Here is a 15,871-nt window from a genome sequence, read left to right on the forward strand (position 1 = left end):
GAATACAGATCCTGACTGATGTCTCCAATAGCTAATGCCTCACTCAGTACTGTGCTGATGATTCTCTGTATGTCAGGGAGGGGGTCTTTATCAAGTGGTAAATAATTATTTCGATTACTTAGCTGTGAATCTACCTCCCTGAGGTAGTCCACGGTATCCATAATAACCACCCCCCCTCCTTTGTCAACGGGTTTCAAGGTGATGGACCTATCCTCGTCCAGTTCTTTGAGAGCCTGCCGTTCTAAGGTAGACAAATTAAACCAACTGCACCAAGGTTTCTGTTCTAATACCTCAACCTCCCTCTTAATCAATTTCTCAAAAGTGTCAATTGTATGGTCATCTACTTGGGGAACAAAGGTAGATCTGTGTCGCCCCCCTCCCCTTTTGGCTGTCTGTCGCTGGGCACCAAATAATCGGCATAAATTAATCAATCTAATAAGTTTGTATAGGTCAACCCTCGTCTGAAATGCATTATAAAAAGACGTGGGGACAAAGCCTAACCCTTTGTTCAAAACTGAAATTTCCGGAGGGGACAGGACCTTACTTGATAAATTGAAGACTAGACTCGGAACCTGCCCCTCCGGGGTCTGCCTCTCCCTAAAAAACGACTCGACCGTTGGTCTCCATAGGGCACATTTCTGTTTTGCAAGTTACGCATTGCCGGTTGCTCATCTCCCGAAAAGTCTGTGTCTGAAGGGTCCGTAGTCTCAAAGTCAGATCCGGCCTCTTGGACTGGTCCCCAGTTGACTCGTTTCTTCTTCTTCTGTGTGACGTCCCTGTCTTCCCAGAAGTAAATATTGCCACTGGCATAATCATGACGGTCCCTACTCAGTTTCTTGTTTTTAATGTCCTTAAGTTTCTGTTCGCACTCCTTGATTAGATGGTTGGTATTTGCTAATCTAAGGTCATACTCATCATTGGAAAGTGATCCCTTGATTGTCTCACTTAAAGTGGCTGCTTCCGTTTGCAACTTGTCTACTTCAGTGAAGGCAGTCTCAATTAATAACAGCATTAAATCAAATGAACAGCGGTTTAATATAGAAGCCCAATGCTTCTTGAAAGCATCATTGTCATGGAACATCCCCATGGGCTTGTTTATTCTCAGGCCCGAGGAATCATGTTGCATTTACTGTATTCCATGAGGGAAACAGCATGTGAGTAGAATCTAGCTTTTTTGGTGAGCATCAGCTCCAAAACATCCCAGTCCTCATTTGGGGCTGAGGAAGAAGCTGGCGGCACATCCTTGCCGATGGCTAAAATTGAGCGGCAGTGGGGGATGAGATGCGGTGACAGGAGATCAGCAGCCATAGCAGGAAAGTTGGCAACTCCACATAGGCCTAAGTCAAGAACTTGGTGACTAAAGACAACTTCCTGAATACATGCATCCGCCCAAAGGAAAAGTAGAGAGTTATGCCATCAAGTGTTCTTTGGCCAAAGTGCAAATACAGCACTACTGAGATGTAATTATTTTTCTCCCTTGAAATTATAAAAAATCACAGTAATTTCTACTGAGCACCTGTTGTTTTCCACCTTCCAGGCAGATAACAAAGAAATCAGGACAAAATATTTGTGTACTGAGAACATTATAAATGATCCCTTTCAGGTGAGTCTGGGATGGGCAGTGACCACTTCGACGTTGGATGCTTTCTGCCTCCAATGTAAAGCCCCAACGCAGACCTCTCAGGGTCTCTCCTGCAATCTTAGGAATGAAGATTTCTATGGCTGTGCTGCTAATTTGTACCCTGCTCTTCTCCTGGTTTGTGCCTCAAGCCATGCACAGGACACAGGGGCCCAGGGGCCTCTTCACCAGACCCTTCAAGCTCCAAGAAGACTATTACAGGCCAGGAGACCTCCTTGTTGGCGGAGTTTTGCCCTACCTCAGTACTGCAGCTGCAGATGTAACTTTTAAAGAACCACCCAGAATTTTATTCCCTGCACGGTAACTGTTTTCAGAAGGCTTCTAGGTTGATCTGTTCTCTGTTGTGTGTGTCTAGGAGCAACACAGTTCTTTAAATCATTTCTTATGAGCATGGGGTATAACTTTTTTTTTAAAAAAAGAACTATATAAATGTTATGAATATTTTTTTAAAGTGAAGATTTAATTTTAGCTAATAGATATATACAGAATATATAACAGCACAGCTAAATTATATAATAGCTCTCATCCCCTCGCCTTAGTTGCTTATACCCAGACTTTAATGTCAATTTTTAATGAGTCATTTCTCCTGTGCTTTATCTTTGTAACATAATTATCTTAATTTATCTAATTAATATTGATTAAATAAATTAGTATTGATATCTATCTATCTATCTATCTCTCTATCTCTCTATCTCTCTATCTCTCTATCTATCTATCTATCTATCTATCTATCTATCTATCTATCTATCTATCTATCTATCTATCTATCTATCTATCTATCTATCTATCTATCTATCTATCTATCTATCTATCTATCTATCTTGTTGGATTTATATCTCACCCTACCTGCAAGCGAGGAGCCAAGGTTAGAAAAGTTAGGGAACTGGGGAGGTTTGTTGCGAGATAAACAGAAAGCTGATGGGGGAAGGGATTGTCTCACAGACCCCTTGAGTGTCCCTGAGCAGCTGGATGTAGATGGTGGACTAGGTTTTTGACAACCTTAAATGTTACTGCAAATCTATGGAGATTGGACTTCAAAGTATTCTTTAGGTCGATGTGGGTTTGATCTTAGGCAGTAGGTACAGAGCCAGTTGGCCTTCCTTTGTACCCTTAGTTCTGCCATTCCCTTTACTAGTTAACTGTCATTGCAGCCCAGTGCCCAAAAACTATCAGCACATCCTGGCCCTGGTATTTGCCATCAGTGAGATCAACAAGGATCCGGCACTTCTCCCCAACGTCACGCTGGGTTTCCGCATCTTCGAGGACACCTACTTCGCCAGTATGACCTACCAAGTCAGCTTGTCATTCCTCTCCGCACGGGGTCAAGTGGTTCCTAACTACAGATGCAGCAGACAGGAAGAGCTGCTCTCCATCATTGGAAGTCTCTACTCCAGAATCTCAATCCAGATGGCCAATATCCTGGACCTCTTCAAGATCCCACAGGTAAGGGGATTTTTCTAGAGCAAGAAAGTTTGCTGAGGGATGCAGTTCGGGGAGGCAATAGGGTCTGTCTATCTTTAGGGTGCTGAAAAGACACATGAGAGTAGAGAACCAGGCTCTTCAGTAATATATTTCTGACAATAAACAGAATTTATAGCCTGTATGTGTCGTGTTATGCTCAGTTCTCTGAAGCCCACATTCAAAGGACGTAGGCCTGAGAACACCTCTAGTCAATCTGAGAGGCTGTCACCTCTTCTCAGCTTGATTCAGTATGAAGCAGCTGTGGTTTGTACCCCCCCAAAAAACCCTAAAGGGTTTAGTGGGACCTCAAAGAATAAAAAATTCCTGACAGCAAAACATCTGTGATTCAAAGTCCACCATCACATGCATAAACACCAAGTATGATAAGGTGTGTGTGTGTGTGGGGGGGTGCATCTCCCTTGGATTTGTGTGATGCCTGATCACTGAGGCACAATATATCGAGCGTGAAAAGGGTGGGCTCTAAGGTTTTCTCCTTGCAGTAGAAGTCCTCCAAAACTCAATAAATGGATTGCAAAACGCTAATCAGGGCTAAGAAGAAGTGACACTCCAAAGCTGCCCCCTTCAGCAAGCTGACTGGCCACTGTAAAGAAAACAAGCACAGCATTTAGATGTGGGCAGGTTAAAGACCAAGACAAAGAGCTGACAGGTTTGGGTTCAGATTTGTAAAGTGGCAAGAGAGGAGGCAGCCATTGGTGGGGATCTGGCTAAACCACTTGAGGATGCAGAATCTCTCTCTCTCTCTCTCTCTCTCTCTCTCTCTGGAAATATATTATGGGGTAGCAGATCTGTTGCCCAGTAGGAGCATTTCTTTGCCTCCACCTGTGCTTTGCCTGTAAATGTAACATAATCTAATATAAAGATACCCAAGGATCTAGTTTTCTTCCCTTCCATTAGGAACAAATCCCAGGAAGGACATAATACATGGAATTTCTCACTGGTTGGTGAACCAGTGCCCAAATAACACCATGGTTATAGGCTAAAGGTAAATGGGGCCACAGGAAGCAGAACAAGTTTCATTAATTAAATATACTTGTTTAGGCAGTACCAAACTCATCCTTAATGTTCCCATTCCAAGTCACAGGGCTTTTGTCACCTTCCAAAGTGTCCTTGGAGGATTTCCTCCCCCCTTTTCGCTTTCTTATTACCACCCCTCTTGCCAAGGTGGTTAATTTATTGCAGCCCAGTTCCTTCCTTGACTCAACATTGTTCTAATCCTGCTAGGTCGGTAGGCTGGCCTGTGCCAAGATTTGACATCTGAGGGGAATTTTTGATAAGGAGTGAGGAAAATCCAGCCATCGCGGTCTGGGATTTTACCTCCACAGCCCTGGTTTTTGTGGACTCCTGAACACATCACATATCACTTAAAAATTCATTTTTCAACTAAAACTCTTCCTCTCCTCCACCAGCTGGGTTACAGTTCATTCAACCCCATTCTGAGGGAGAGAACTCTATTCCCTTCCTTCTACCAAATTGACCCCAGTGAAGTCCCACAGTATTTGGGATTAATCCGCTTACTCCTTCATTTCCACTGGAACTGGATTGGGATCATTGCTCCTGATGATGACAGCGGGGAAAATTTCATCCAGGCCCTGACACCGATGCTTGCCCAGAACGACATCTGTGTCGAGTTCACAAAAAGGACCTTGTCAGAAATCTCTGTGTTTCATGCTCCTATCACTGACTATTTCCATCTAGTTTCAGCACTTTTGCAGACAGAGGCCAAAGTGGTGGTTGTCTCTGGTGACTCAAACTCCATACGGAATTTAATCAGACCCCTTTCTAGATACAAACAAGAGACTAAAACGTCTCTTGAGAAGGTCTGGATTGTGACGAGCCAGTGGGAATTTGCCGCAATGGGGTTTTTCTTTGAGTGGGGGGCTGTTCAGGCCTTCCACGGTGCTCTGTCCTTCAGAGGCCACACAAGTGATGTGCCAGGATTTCGCAGTTTTCTCCGGACTTTAGATCCATACAACCCCCAAGGAGATGTCTTTATCAGCAAGTGGTGGAAACTTGCATTTTGGTGTTTGATTCTGAAACCAAATTTAACCCTTCCATTGACTATACCATACTGTACAGGGAAGGAGAATATTGAGAACTTGACACCCGCTGTATTCGAAATGAGCCTGACTGGCAACAGTTACAATATCTACAATGCCGTCTATTCTGTAGCTCATGCACTCCATGCCATGTACCCATTTGGATCAAAGCATGCAAGGATGGGAAACGCCAAGAGGCTTCTGGATATCCAGCCATGGCAGGTAACATCCTTTCTCTGACATGCGGCTCGTGTGTAAAGGAATGGGCAGTCCTCTCCCCTACTAAACTGCCTTGCTGCTTGGGTCAGTGAAGTGAGGGGTCAGTGCTACTGGCACATCCAAAAGAAACTAAGCTCTCCATGGCACTGGGGGTTCTTCTATAACTCTAATTAATGTACGCAATCTCACTCAGGGTTCCTTGCTCCTAGGTGAGGCTGTCCAGCCACCTCTCTAGCTGCCCTATCTGGGCCTTGGTGTCAGAGGGAAGGGACTTCACCATTGATAACCCCTCTTCTCCCTCTGCTTCCTTCTGTCCCCATCTCACCCCGATCACAGCTGCTGCTGCTGCAAGTGAAATCTTTCTTAACCTCCTACTGGAGTTTAAACATAATGGGATCTGCATGTCCAGCCAACCTGGCCTGGCCATTTGCATGGGTTGAGTTGGTTTTTTGAAACTGACCCAATTGCCCAGTATGCAGAACTGCTGGCTTTTCATGAATTCCGCCGGACTTCCATTGCTTTGGTGTGTGTCCAAAGAAGTTTAAAAGTTATCCTGATTGGGCTGGCCTCTGATCCCTTTGACTATCTTGCATTTACAGCAGAATTCCACCCCATTAGTAGATGTACGCAATATGGAGGGAGCATCACCAGATAATCCGCAAAGCCACCACCGCCCCCCAAAAGAAAGAGCATTCCTCCTCCCCCTCCCCAGCTTTCTTCATGCTATCCAGTCCATAGTCTCTGGTCTGAGCTCATGGGCAAGTCTTCTCTTTCTCAAAGCATCTCTTTTATTTCAGATTCATGCCTCTTTGAGGAACATCCGATTCAACAACAGTGCAGGAGAGGAAGTTGTTTTTGCTGAAAGTTGCAAGAGATCCACTGGCTACGATATTCTGAACTTGATCTTCTTCCCAAATCAATCTTCAGCTCAAGTGAAAGTTGGAAGGATGGATCCTAGAGCTCTCCCAAGCCAAGATTTCATCATTAACACAGATGCGATTGTTTGGACTACCCAGGTGTGGAAGAAGTGAATATTCTCAAGTCATGGGAGAATTAGAGAATTCTCAGTACAGCTTGTGGTGTCCCCAGGACTTCCCCCTTTAAAACAGATTAAAAACAAACCTGCTTTAATCTGTTAGTAAAGGGAAACCAGTGATTGGGATGGAGCGGGTAGGTGGAGCTGCAGCTAAGCTCTGGTTTGAAAGTTCTTCCTCCTTGTTTGCCCTTTAAAGGGCTTTTCCCCATTTCCCTTTTAAACCAAATAGTGGCATTACTGCACAGGTTGGGAGGGAAAGCAAAGTTGGAGGAGGGGAGGGCCCAACGATGCAGCATACTGTTGAATTTGCTGTTTCAGTGCAGTGGGAAAAAAGTGGGAGGAGCAGGGGATGATGGTAGCATTATTGGACTGCATAGTTGCAAGAGATCCACTGGCTACGATATTCTGAACTTGATCTTCTTCCCAAATCAATCTTCAGCTCAAGTGAAAGTTGGAAGGATGGATCCTAGAGCTCTCCCAAGCCAAGATTTCAACATTAACACAGATGCGATTGTTTGGACTACCCAGGTGTGGAAGAAGTGAATATTCTCAAGTCTCAAGTCAGCCCTTTTTAAAATCTCTGCATTGCTTGCAGCTGCTATTGTGTCAGGAGGATGTTTCCTGAGCCTTCATTTTTTAAATAAAACAAAGGCAATTTTGGTTGTTGTGGGTTTTCTGGGCTGTATTGCCGTGGTCTTGGCATTGTAGTTCCTGACGTTTTGCCAGCAGCTGTGGCTGGCATCTTCAGAGGTGTAGCACCAAAAGATAGAGATCTCTCAGTGTCACCATCACTGAGAGATCTCTATCTTTTGGTGCTACACCTCTGAAGATGCCAGCCACAGCTGCTGGCGAAACGTCAGGAACTACAATGCCAAGACCACGGCAATACAGCCCGGAAAACCCACAACAACCATCGTTCTCCGGCCGTGAAAGCCTTCGACAATACAAAGGCAATTTTATGGAGAATATTTGCCCTCCTAAGCTGACAATTCTTCCCAACATGCAGAAGAAAATTCTTCACAGTAACTCTGAGTCCTCCTGGGTGCAAGGAAGGTATTGCAGCCATGTAGAAAACCTCACCAGTTCCTCTTTTTCTGTTTAGAAGCTGCCCTCTTCCAGGTGTGTGGAGAGCTGCTTGCCGGGTTACAGCAGGACAGTTCAAGAAGGGGTGCCCGTTTGCTGTTATGAATGTTTCCGTTGTGCGGAAGGGGCCATTTCTAACTACACAGGTAGATCAGCTTGTCTTGAAACCCATGTTAAAGTGGAGAAGGTGTTTTAACTTGAGCAGATTTGCAAGTGGCATGAACATCGGTTAGGTTAAGACTTGGCACTTAATAGTCTTCTCCCCATAGCATGGTAATGCACTTCAGCTAGGACACTCAAATACCTGCTATTTCTGCTCACATCTCCTTCACCATCTGTGAGCAGGGACCTGATTTTTGGGTGACTCTTTGTCAACCTGTTCATGCCTGTTCGGCAGGTTGCTTTACTGTATTCCTTCTATCAGTGCAGTACAATGTAACTGAATTTCCTACAGCGGTAGCTAGCATTTCCCTCCCCCCCCCGTGTGCTTTGGGGGTGAACTGGAATTTTTTGAGACTGTCTCTAATTGGCCATCCTATTTTTGCCTGTTTCATACTCTATCAGGAAGCTTATGTTTCTTTTAATAAATATGGATAGGGTAGAATGATAAAGTACTAATTGAGTGGAAAGATACGAAGCTGGAATTTTTGAAACAAACTGGAAACAAACAAAATAACATGTCTCACATGAGAAAAATAGGATTCAAAAAAGCAAACAGGATTCCTAGATGTGACAAAAGATTGTTTGAATGTTAACGTGCTCTTTCACTACAGCAATTACCGATGTTTTAGAAAAGCCCTCCAGTCACACAGCAGGGGGAAATGCTGGGGAAATGGTGGCTTGCTGTCTTGGATGCAGACAAAGGCAGTCAGATAAGTGAAAATCATGTTAATCAGGCATAAAGAAATGCTGTGTTTTTAAAAACATACTATTTGGTGTTATTATCAGTAGTCTTTAGCTGCCAATATATTTGGATAGGCAGTGTTTCAGCATGCGCTCTGTTTTAAAAGAATCGAAGTACATTGTTCAGCAGATTTTGAGTTGTTCGGTGTCAACCGAACATATGAGTGATCAGTTGACATCTGATTCTCACGTCTGAACATTAGCCGTTGCCACACATCTTACCTGCCTGCGGAACATCGCGTGAAAGACCCTGAAGACAGCATCGTCTTGTGTGAAATCATGCCAGGAAGACGCTGTTATCCAGGAGTATTGCACGATTTCGTGCAAAACTCCCAGATAACAGCGTCTTCCTGGTGTGATTTCACACAAGACGATGCTGTCTTCCGGGTCTTTTGAGAGATGTTCCACAGCCATTCGGTTTCGTTTTCTCGGCCATGTTGGACGCTCCTCTCTGCAGGTCCGGGAGGAAGCGCCCGAGCAGCCTGACCGGGCGGCTGATCTGTGAAGATTAGCCCCCAGGACTCCCAGTGAGGGAGGCAGGGTCCGGAACGTGGCGGGAAGAGCCCCCTGAAATTGATGCAGGGGGTAAATTGCCCGTTTGTTCCTATGGAGGCCGGCAGATGTGCGCAGCACCTCGTGTGCTGCCGGGCCATGGAAAATGGCAAAGAGCAGAACTAGGCGGAAGCCTGTAAGTAAGCGAATCCCTTCTGTTATTACAAGCGCATGCGAAGGAGTGGTGGGATCTGAAGCTAAGAAGGCTCGTTCTTCCCCCTCGCTGAGTTTCAGAATTTGTTTGGCGCCCCCCCCCTAAAATGGCAGCGAAAAAGCAGAGTCCTGCTTTGGGCAAGTCAATTTCGGCTGCCCTGCAGGGGAAAGGAGAGTCGCTCGAAGACTTGGTGAAGAGGTCAGTTATCGAAGCCATAAAGCCCTTTGTTGACAAGCTGAATGAAACAGATCAAAGGGTGGGCTTAATTGAGAGCGAAGTGAAAACCATTAAGGAAGCAGCGGGGGGGGGGCAGAGAAGTCTGCTTGGGAAAATGCGTCACTCGTGAGGGCAACGAACAAAGAGTTAAAGCTGGTGGAGAACCAGCTGATCGGGCTACAAGTGGAACGAACACAGACAATTTTGAGCCTCCAGAACGTGAAAGAGGAGGAGAATGAGGTTTTAAGGGATCTGGTCTCGGAACTGTTGGCGACACCCACGAGGGCAACTAAAGAAGAGGTAAAAGGTGCCATTTTGGAAGTCCGTCGGGCTTCTTCAAAATATGCAACGAAGCGTCAGCTGCCTCGCGAGATCATCATCAGTTTTTCATCTAAGAGGATCCGAGACACTATCCTATACAACTCATACAATGCGGATCTGGACTTTCTGGGTAATAAAGTTAAGATACTGAAGGACGTTCCATTCTTAGTTTGGAAAAGGAGATTTAAGTATAAAAGGATCGCAGCTCTTCTGAGGGAACGTGGAATAAAGTATAAATGGCTATTTCCAGAAGGTATCTGGTTCAGTTACAAAAATCAAGCTTACAAGATAACATCAGAAGATCAACTAAGGGATTTTGAGGACAAAAACCAAGAATTTCAGCAAGACACCAAGCAAGAAGAAAAGGATTTGAAATCCGAAGGGGGGGGGGGAGGGAACGAGCACTGCGGTTGCAGTGGTCAGAGAGAACTGCGTCCGAGACGCAGGGGGGGAGGAAGACTTAATTTGGATTATAATCTGTATTTTGCAAGGTCAACCACTCCATCAATATCTTACAAAGTTTTAATTTCTTAATAATGGCAGTATGAAGGGAAAGCATTATTTGTAGTGTAGTGTTGTTATATGTTGCTGTTTTTTTCTTTCCTTCCCCTGCCCCCTTCTTTCCCTTTGTATTGTTAGTTAATGTAGGTAATAAAAAAATAAAAAAAAAATTCAAAAAAAAAAGAGAGATGTTCCACAGGCAGGTAAGACGAGTGGAAATGGCCACTGTCTGAACACATTTGATTTGAAAGTTGTGGCATCTCTAGCTAAGGCCTGTTTTTTTCATCCCCCTGAAGAAGCCATGAACTCCGGTCCCAGACTTCTGCCCTCAGGTCTAGTCCTTATGGACACCACCTGCAATACTTCTGATTCCACCGATGGAATGACAGAATGAGGAATGAGTTAAGATAGCAGCTGAAACATCTTATAAGGTAGTCTCAAAGCCTTGTTCTTAAACACCCTACTGTCGTGTGGTCTTAGGGCAAGTCCACAAAGTAATTCCTTAAAACAGTTAAATATAAAGGAATATCTCTAAATTCTACATTCTCTCCCTATACCACCAAATCCACCGGCAGTCTGTATAGAATAAATCTGATTCTTCAGTACAAAATTTGAGGACTTTCCTGCTATAGTCAGCAAGGTCTGCTTTTTACATCTAATTTTTTATGGGGCATATTTCCAGTTTTAGTAGTCGACATCTGAACCAGTTTGGCAGCTATGGCAAATGGTTCCAACAGCTGATCTGGGTAGGTAGTTCAGTGCTTCTTGCAGAAATCTGGGTATGACAGCCTTAATCCAGAATCAGAGCTTGTCTTGCTCAGATTATGCTCCATACAATTTTTGCCTTTGTTCCTCTTCCTTTCAACAGGTCATAATTTCAAGAACAATCACAAATCAATGGTTGTTGTGGATTTTCCAGGCTGTATAGCCATGGTCTTGGCATTGTAGTTTCTGACGTTTCGCCAGCAGTTGTGACTGACATCTACAGAGGTTTAGAACCAAAAGACAGAGATCTCTCAGTGTCATAGTGTGAAGAAGATCTTCTGCACATCTTCTCCACACTATGACACTGAGAGATCTCTGTCTTTTGGTGCTACACCTCTGTAGATGCCAGTCACAACTGCTGGCGAAACATCAAGAACTACAATGCCAAGACCACAGCTATACAGTTCGGAAAATCCACAACAACCATCGTTCTCCGGCCGTGAAAGCCTTCGACAATAAATCACAAATCAATTTCTGAGGTTTTGTCTGTTTGTTCAGCCACAGGTGACTTTTTCTTGCAGAACTTTGTCCCCTCTAGATGTGAGTCTGGAAGTGTGCTCATCTTTCTCAACAAGTTGTGCAGAATCCTTTTAGACCCCATTCTTCTAAGTTTCAGGATCAGAAACAAAGATTCATCGAAGGGGAATTTCACCCTTAGGTTAATACTAGTGATACTCAAACTTCCTGAACTTTTTGGGAGACACTTGCAAAGTCACTTCATGCTACTTTCTCCTTATCTGACATAAAACACAGGAATCTCCCATCAATTAACATCACACCTGTTTCTATTCTATTTTTCAAATTTAGTATTTATAAATATATAGCATTGCTGGAGTAATTGGCTGTATTTCATGGTCACTTCTCACTTTATTCAGCGGCAAACCTAAATTTTCCACAAAGCATTGCAGAGCATTCTAACACTATTCCTTCTTCTTCCCCCTGGACTCTCAATCCACCTGTGAAAGAGAATTTTGATCCATGCATATGCCCTGAGTCCACAGTTTGAGAACCACTGGCTTACACTCGTCTGGCCAGTGTATCATTCCATCTCATTGGGTGAGAGTCAACTCGAGACTAGAGATGGGCATGAACAGCAATACGAACAAAAAAAAGCCACTGACAGCCCAATCTGCTGTTCGCGAACAAGCTGTTAGTGAGGCCCCATTCTAAACAAACAGGTGGTCATTGCAAGGCTCGTTCATTGCTGTTTGTCAAGCCAGACAGTCTGGCACCTGCAATCAATTCCCTTGGCAACCAGAGGCAGGGACTGCCTGAACTCTGTCTGAACTTCTGCTGTTGCCCTGGAAACCCCAATCTAAGCCCAATTTAGCTTGATAGGCAGGTCTTCCTTTCAAGTGTGGAGCTCCAAATTTGTTACAAGGGAACAAATAGCAGGGGGGAGCGGTGTTCCCAGCTCTGGCTTTGCAGCCAGTAGAGAGACAGCTGCTTCTGGCATTTTGATAGAGTGCATTGGAGCTTGAATTTTCTTTGCGTGTGGTGGGATAGGGATCTACCCCTTCAAGTTCCAGGGCTGCTGCCAGATTCTGGGCCAAGCTATTATTTATTATTGGTACCTTTCCTGCTGCCTGCTCAGGTCAGGTCTCTGGGAGTGGTGCAGTAGGAATCTTGACTTGGATGATGGCTGGAGGAGAGCCTGCTGGCCCCATGAACAGCCAACCACGAACATGTTCGTGAACAGGGCCATGTTCATGGTTGTTCGTGAGTCCCTGTTCGTGGATGGCAACAAACAACAAACATCATGTTCGGGTTTTTTTCTGTTCGTGCTCATCTCTACTCGAGACTACACTGTGAACATGTCCTGTAGACAACTTCATTGATGGTTGTTTGTTTCAGATGCTGATCGCTGTGTCCCATGCCCAGAAGATCAATACCCAAACAAGAACCAAGATGGATGTATCTCCAAGGCCATACATTTCCTTTCCTATCAAGAGATTTGGGGGGTTGTTTTGGCTTCTCTTGCTCTTTTGCTGTTTCTCATCACATCAGTAGTTCTGGCAACGATCATTAAACATCGGGACACGCCGATTGTCAAAGCCAACAACCGAAAGCTAACATATGTCCTCCTCAACTCTCTCCTGTTTGGTTTCCTCTGCTCCTTCCTATTCATCGGTCAACCCAAGAAGGCCACCTGCCTTCTCCGACAAACTGCCTTCAGCATAATTTTTTCTGTTGCCGTTTCTTCCATCTTGGCAAAAACTGTCACAGTTGTTCTGGCCTTCATGGCCACTAAGCCAGGAAACGCAATGAGGGAAATGTTGAGGAGTCAATGGGTAAATTCCATTGCGCTGGTTTGTCCCCTCATACAAGTCACCATCTGTTCAATTTGGTTGGGAACCTATCCCCCATTCCCCAGCTTGGATTTCCATTCATTGGTGAAAGAGATCATAGTGGAATGTAATGAAGGGTCAGTTACTATGTTTTACATTGTCCTGGGTTATATGGGTTTTCTGGCTGTTATCAGCTTCATTGTAGCTTTTCTAGCTAGGAAGCTGCCTGATAGCTTCAATGAAGCCAAATTAATCACCTTCAGCATGCTGATGTTCTGCAGCGTGTGGGTCTCTTTTGTGCCCACCTATCTGAGCACTAAAGGGAAGTCCATGGTGGCTGTGGAGGTCTTCTCCATCCTGGCCTCTGGAGCTGGTCTCCTGGGTTGCATCTTTCTCCCCAAGTGCTATATTATTGTTCTGAGACCTGATCTCAATAGTAGAGACCATCTTATAAGGAACAAAAAAAGGACCTAAATCTGAATATTCTCTGCTTGTTTGATTTCTTGTTAACTATGGGTCAAACTAGACAAGCAGTTTTTTTAAAAAACAGTTGGGTTTAGGTTCTTTTGTCAAAATAGCATGGGGGGGGAGGGTATTTCCCTATTGTTTTGGAAAATAGTTTGAGAGGGGAATGAACTAAGAAAGATTTTTATTCCCCTAACAAAATAAAGAATGGAAGAATGGAAAAGCAAGAATAGCAAAATGAGGCAGCACCATAAATAAAAGCTAAACCTTAAACAAGCCTACTTGCCCGTGAACTGTTGTTTGTTGGGGAAATACTGTCAAAGAAGGGCTGGCTAGCTGATGAGCAAGCCAGTGGTGCTTTGAGGGAATAAAGGAGAGAAAGAAAACATATGAGGCTGATCCTGAAGAGATAAAATGGGTGAAATCCAGTCCAGGAGTGGGTGATGAAAAGCAGGTCAGGGGGTGAAAGTTCAAAGCAGATTCTAACATGTAGTTGAGGCAGCAGGTTGAATTCATACCAGCCACAAAACCACCTGGAGTGCCCCTTTTAAAGGTTTCAGTGTGAGGGGTCTGTGGTGGCCCCCCTATTCTGTAGAATGACCTGCCAAAGCCACTCTCCTGGCTTCCTGCAAACAATGCAAAACCAAACTATTCAAAAAGGATTTTTGCTCGAATGGGAGGTCTGTATTGTAGGGATGGGGTCTCAGATGCATTGCTAATGAGTTAGGGACCATAGACTTCACCACCATATTGCCTTACATATTATCTGTTGCTTTCAATATGTACTCCTGTGTACAACCTGTGCTCCATGTTTTTTAATGTTAGTCCTAGAATTGATTGTGTTCTGTTTCAGTATTTTTTCTACTTGGTATTGGATTCTTGCTAATACTATGTTTTTAAAACTTGTATCTATGTACCCTATAGCATTGTTTATGGAAATGTCCTTGATACTGTATTGAAATGTGCTTTATACTGATTGTACTAATCTCATATGGTGTAATCTACCTTGCATCTCAATGAGAAAGGCAGACTATGGATGACATAAATTAAATCAACTGTCAGACTTTGAATATAAGGGAGTGGAAGTTTTAGGGGGAGAAAGAACTCCACATATGGGCATGGTATGCCATATACTATCGGCTGCGGGTGATTGGATTTCTTGCCCAGAGTATCAGCTTGGGATGATTTAACAATGGCTTGGACTTTGATGGCGTTATGTTGGGAAGTGGAGGCTTGCTTATTGTCCAGCAAGGATGAATCAATTACTCGTAGCCAGGGTGTGAAGGAGCTAGATATACTATCCCAGCCTCTGCCTGTCTAGCCCAGAAGTTCTTTAAGGGTTAACAACGATGGAGGTCCTTGTGTATGGGAAGTTATATAGGTATCACATAACTGTGTAAGTCCACTCATCATCACAGAATACGCTCACATGGTTAAAAACAGAGGTGCCAGAGAGCTGGGTGATGAGTGTCAAGATGAGCATTTCAATGAATTGAAGGGGGAGGTGGGGGAAATTGGGATACTTTTAGCAGTTGAGGAGGAACTGATATGGAACACGTGAATGTGTTCATGCGGAGAAAATTGAAATGTGACTGTGCGAGCGAGTGTATGGAAAGTTGGAGGGGAAACACATGAAATGAGGTTCACTTGAGCACCCCTAGGGACTTAATGTATATTTCCACCCTGTGTTGATGACTAGACGTAATAACTGTAGCCTTGGCCCACTGGCTGCATGACTCCAATTTGGTGACTGTGGCCTGAAATTTCGCAGAAATAAGATTAGCAAGCCCTCACTAAGTCCACCCCTTTTCCTCCATCAGATGCATGGAGTTAACATATAGTATATCCATTAAGCATCACCCAGACCCTAGCTCAAGTTTCTTGAAACAGTATGATATCAAAGAAGACTATGTCTTCTTTAAAGGAGGCATCCGGCTTCTTTTATGCCCAGCTTGCAATGTTCCAAGTGAGAAACCTGATAGTACCCTGAGATTGTATTTGTCTATCTGAAAGGTACAAACACACCTCATCATTTGGTGAACGATCCCAAACAACTTCAGCTTCTTCTAGCAACAGATCTTCACATGCTTGTTTTCTTTGGGGAAAGGTAAATGTAAAGGAAGTCCCCTGTGCAAGCACTGAGTCATTACTGACTCATGGGGGGATGTTGCATCATGACATTTTCTCGGCAGACTTCTGTTATGGGGCAGT

At 44.2% G+C, this 15,871-nt stretch overlaps 1 protein-coding gene across 1 annotated transcript; it reads left to right on the plus strand.

Annotated features, from left to right (window-relative positions):
* Window positions 1–1,772: 1,772 nt before the first annotated feature.
* Window positions 1,773–13,669, plus strand: LOC129330262 (vomeronasal type-2 receptor 26-like). Its single transcript, XM_054980300.1, has 6 exons — window positions 1,773–1,881; window positions 2,775–3,082; window positions 4,528–5,379; window positions 6,174–6,392; window positions 7,515–7,641; window positions 12,762–13,669. Exons 1-6 carry the CDS (start codon window positions 1,773–1,775, stop codon window positions 13,667–13,669), a joined length of 2,523 nt encoding a protein of 840 aa, XP_054836275.1.
* The last annotated feature ends 2,202 nt before the right edge of the window (window positions 13,670–15,871 follow it).

This window comes from Eublepharis macularius, chromosome 5, assembly GCF_028583425.1.
Source record: "Eublepharis macularius isolate TG4126 chromosome 5, MPM_Emac_v1.0, whole genome shotgun sequence".
Classification (NCBI taxonomy): domain Eukaryota; kingdom Metazoa; phylum Chordata; class Lepidosauria; order Squamata; family Eublepharidae; genus Eublepharis; species Eublepharis macularius.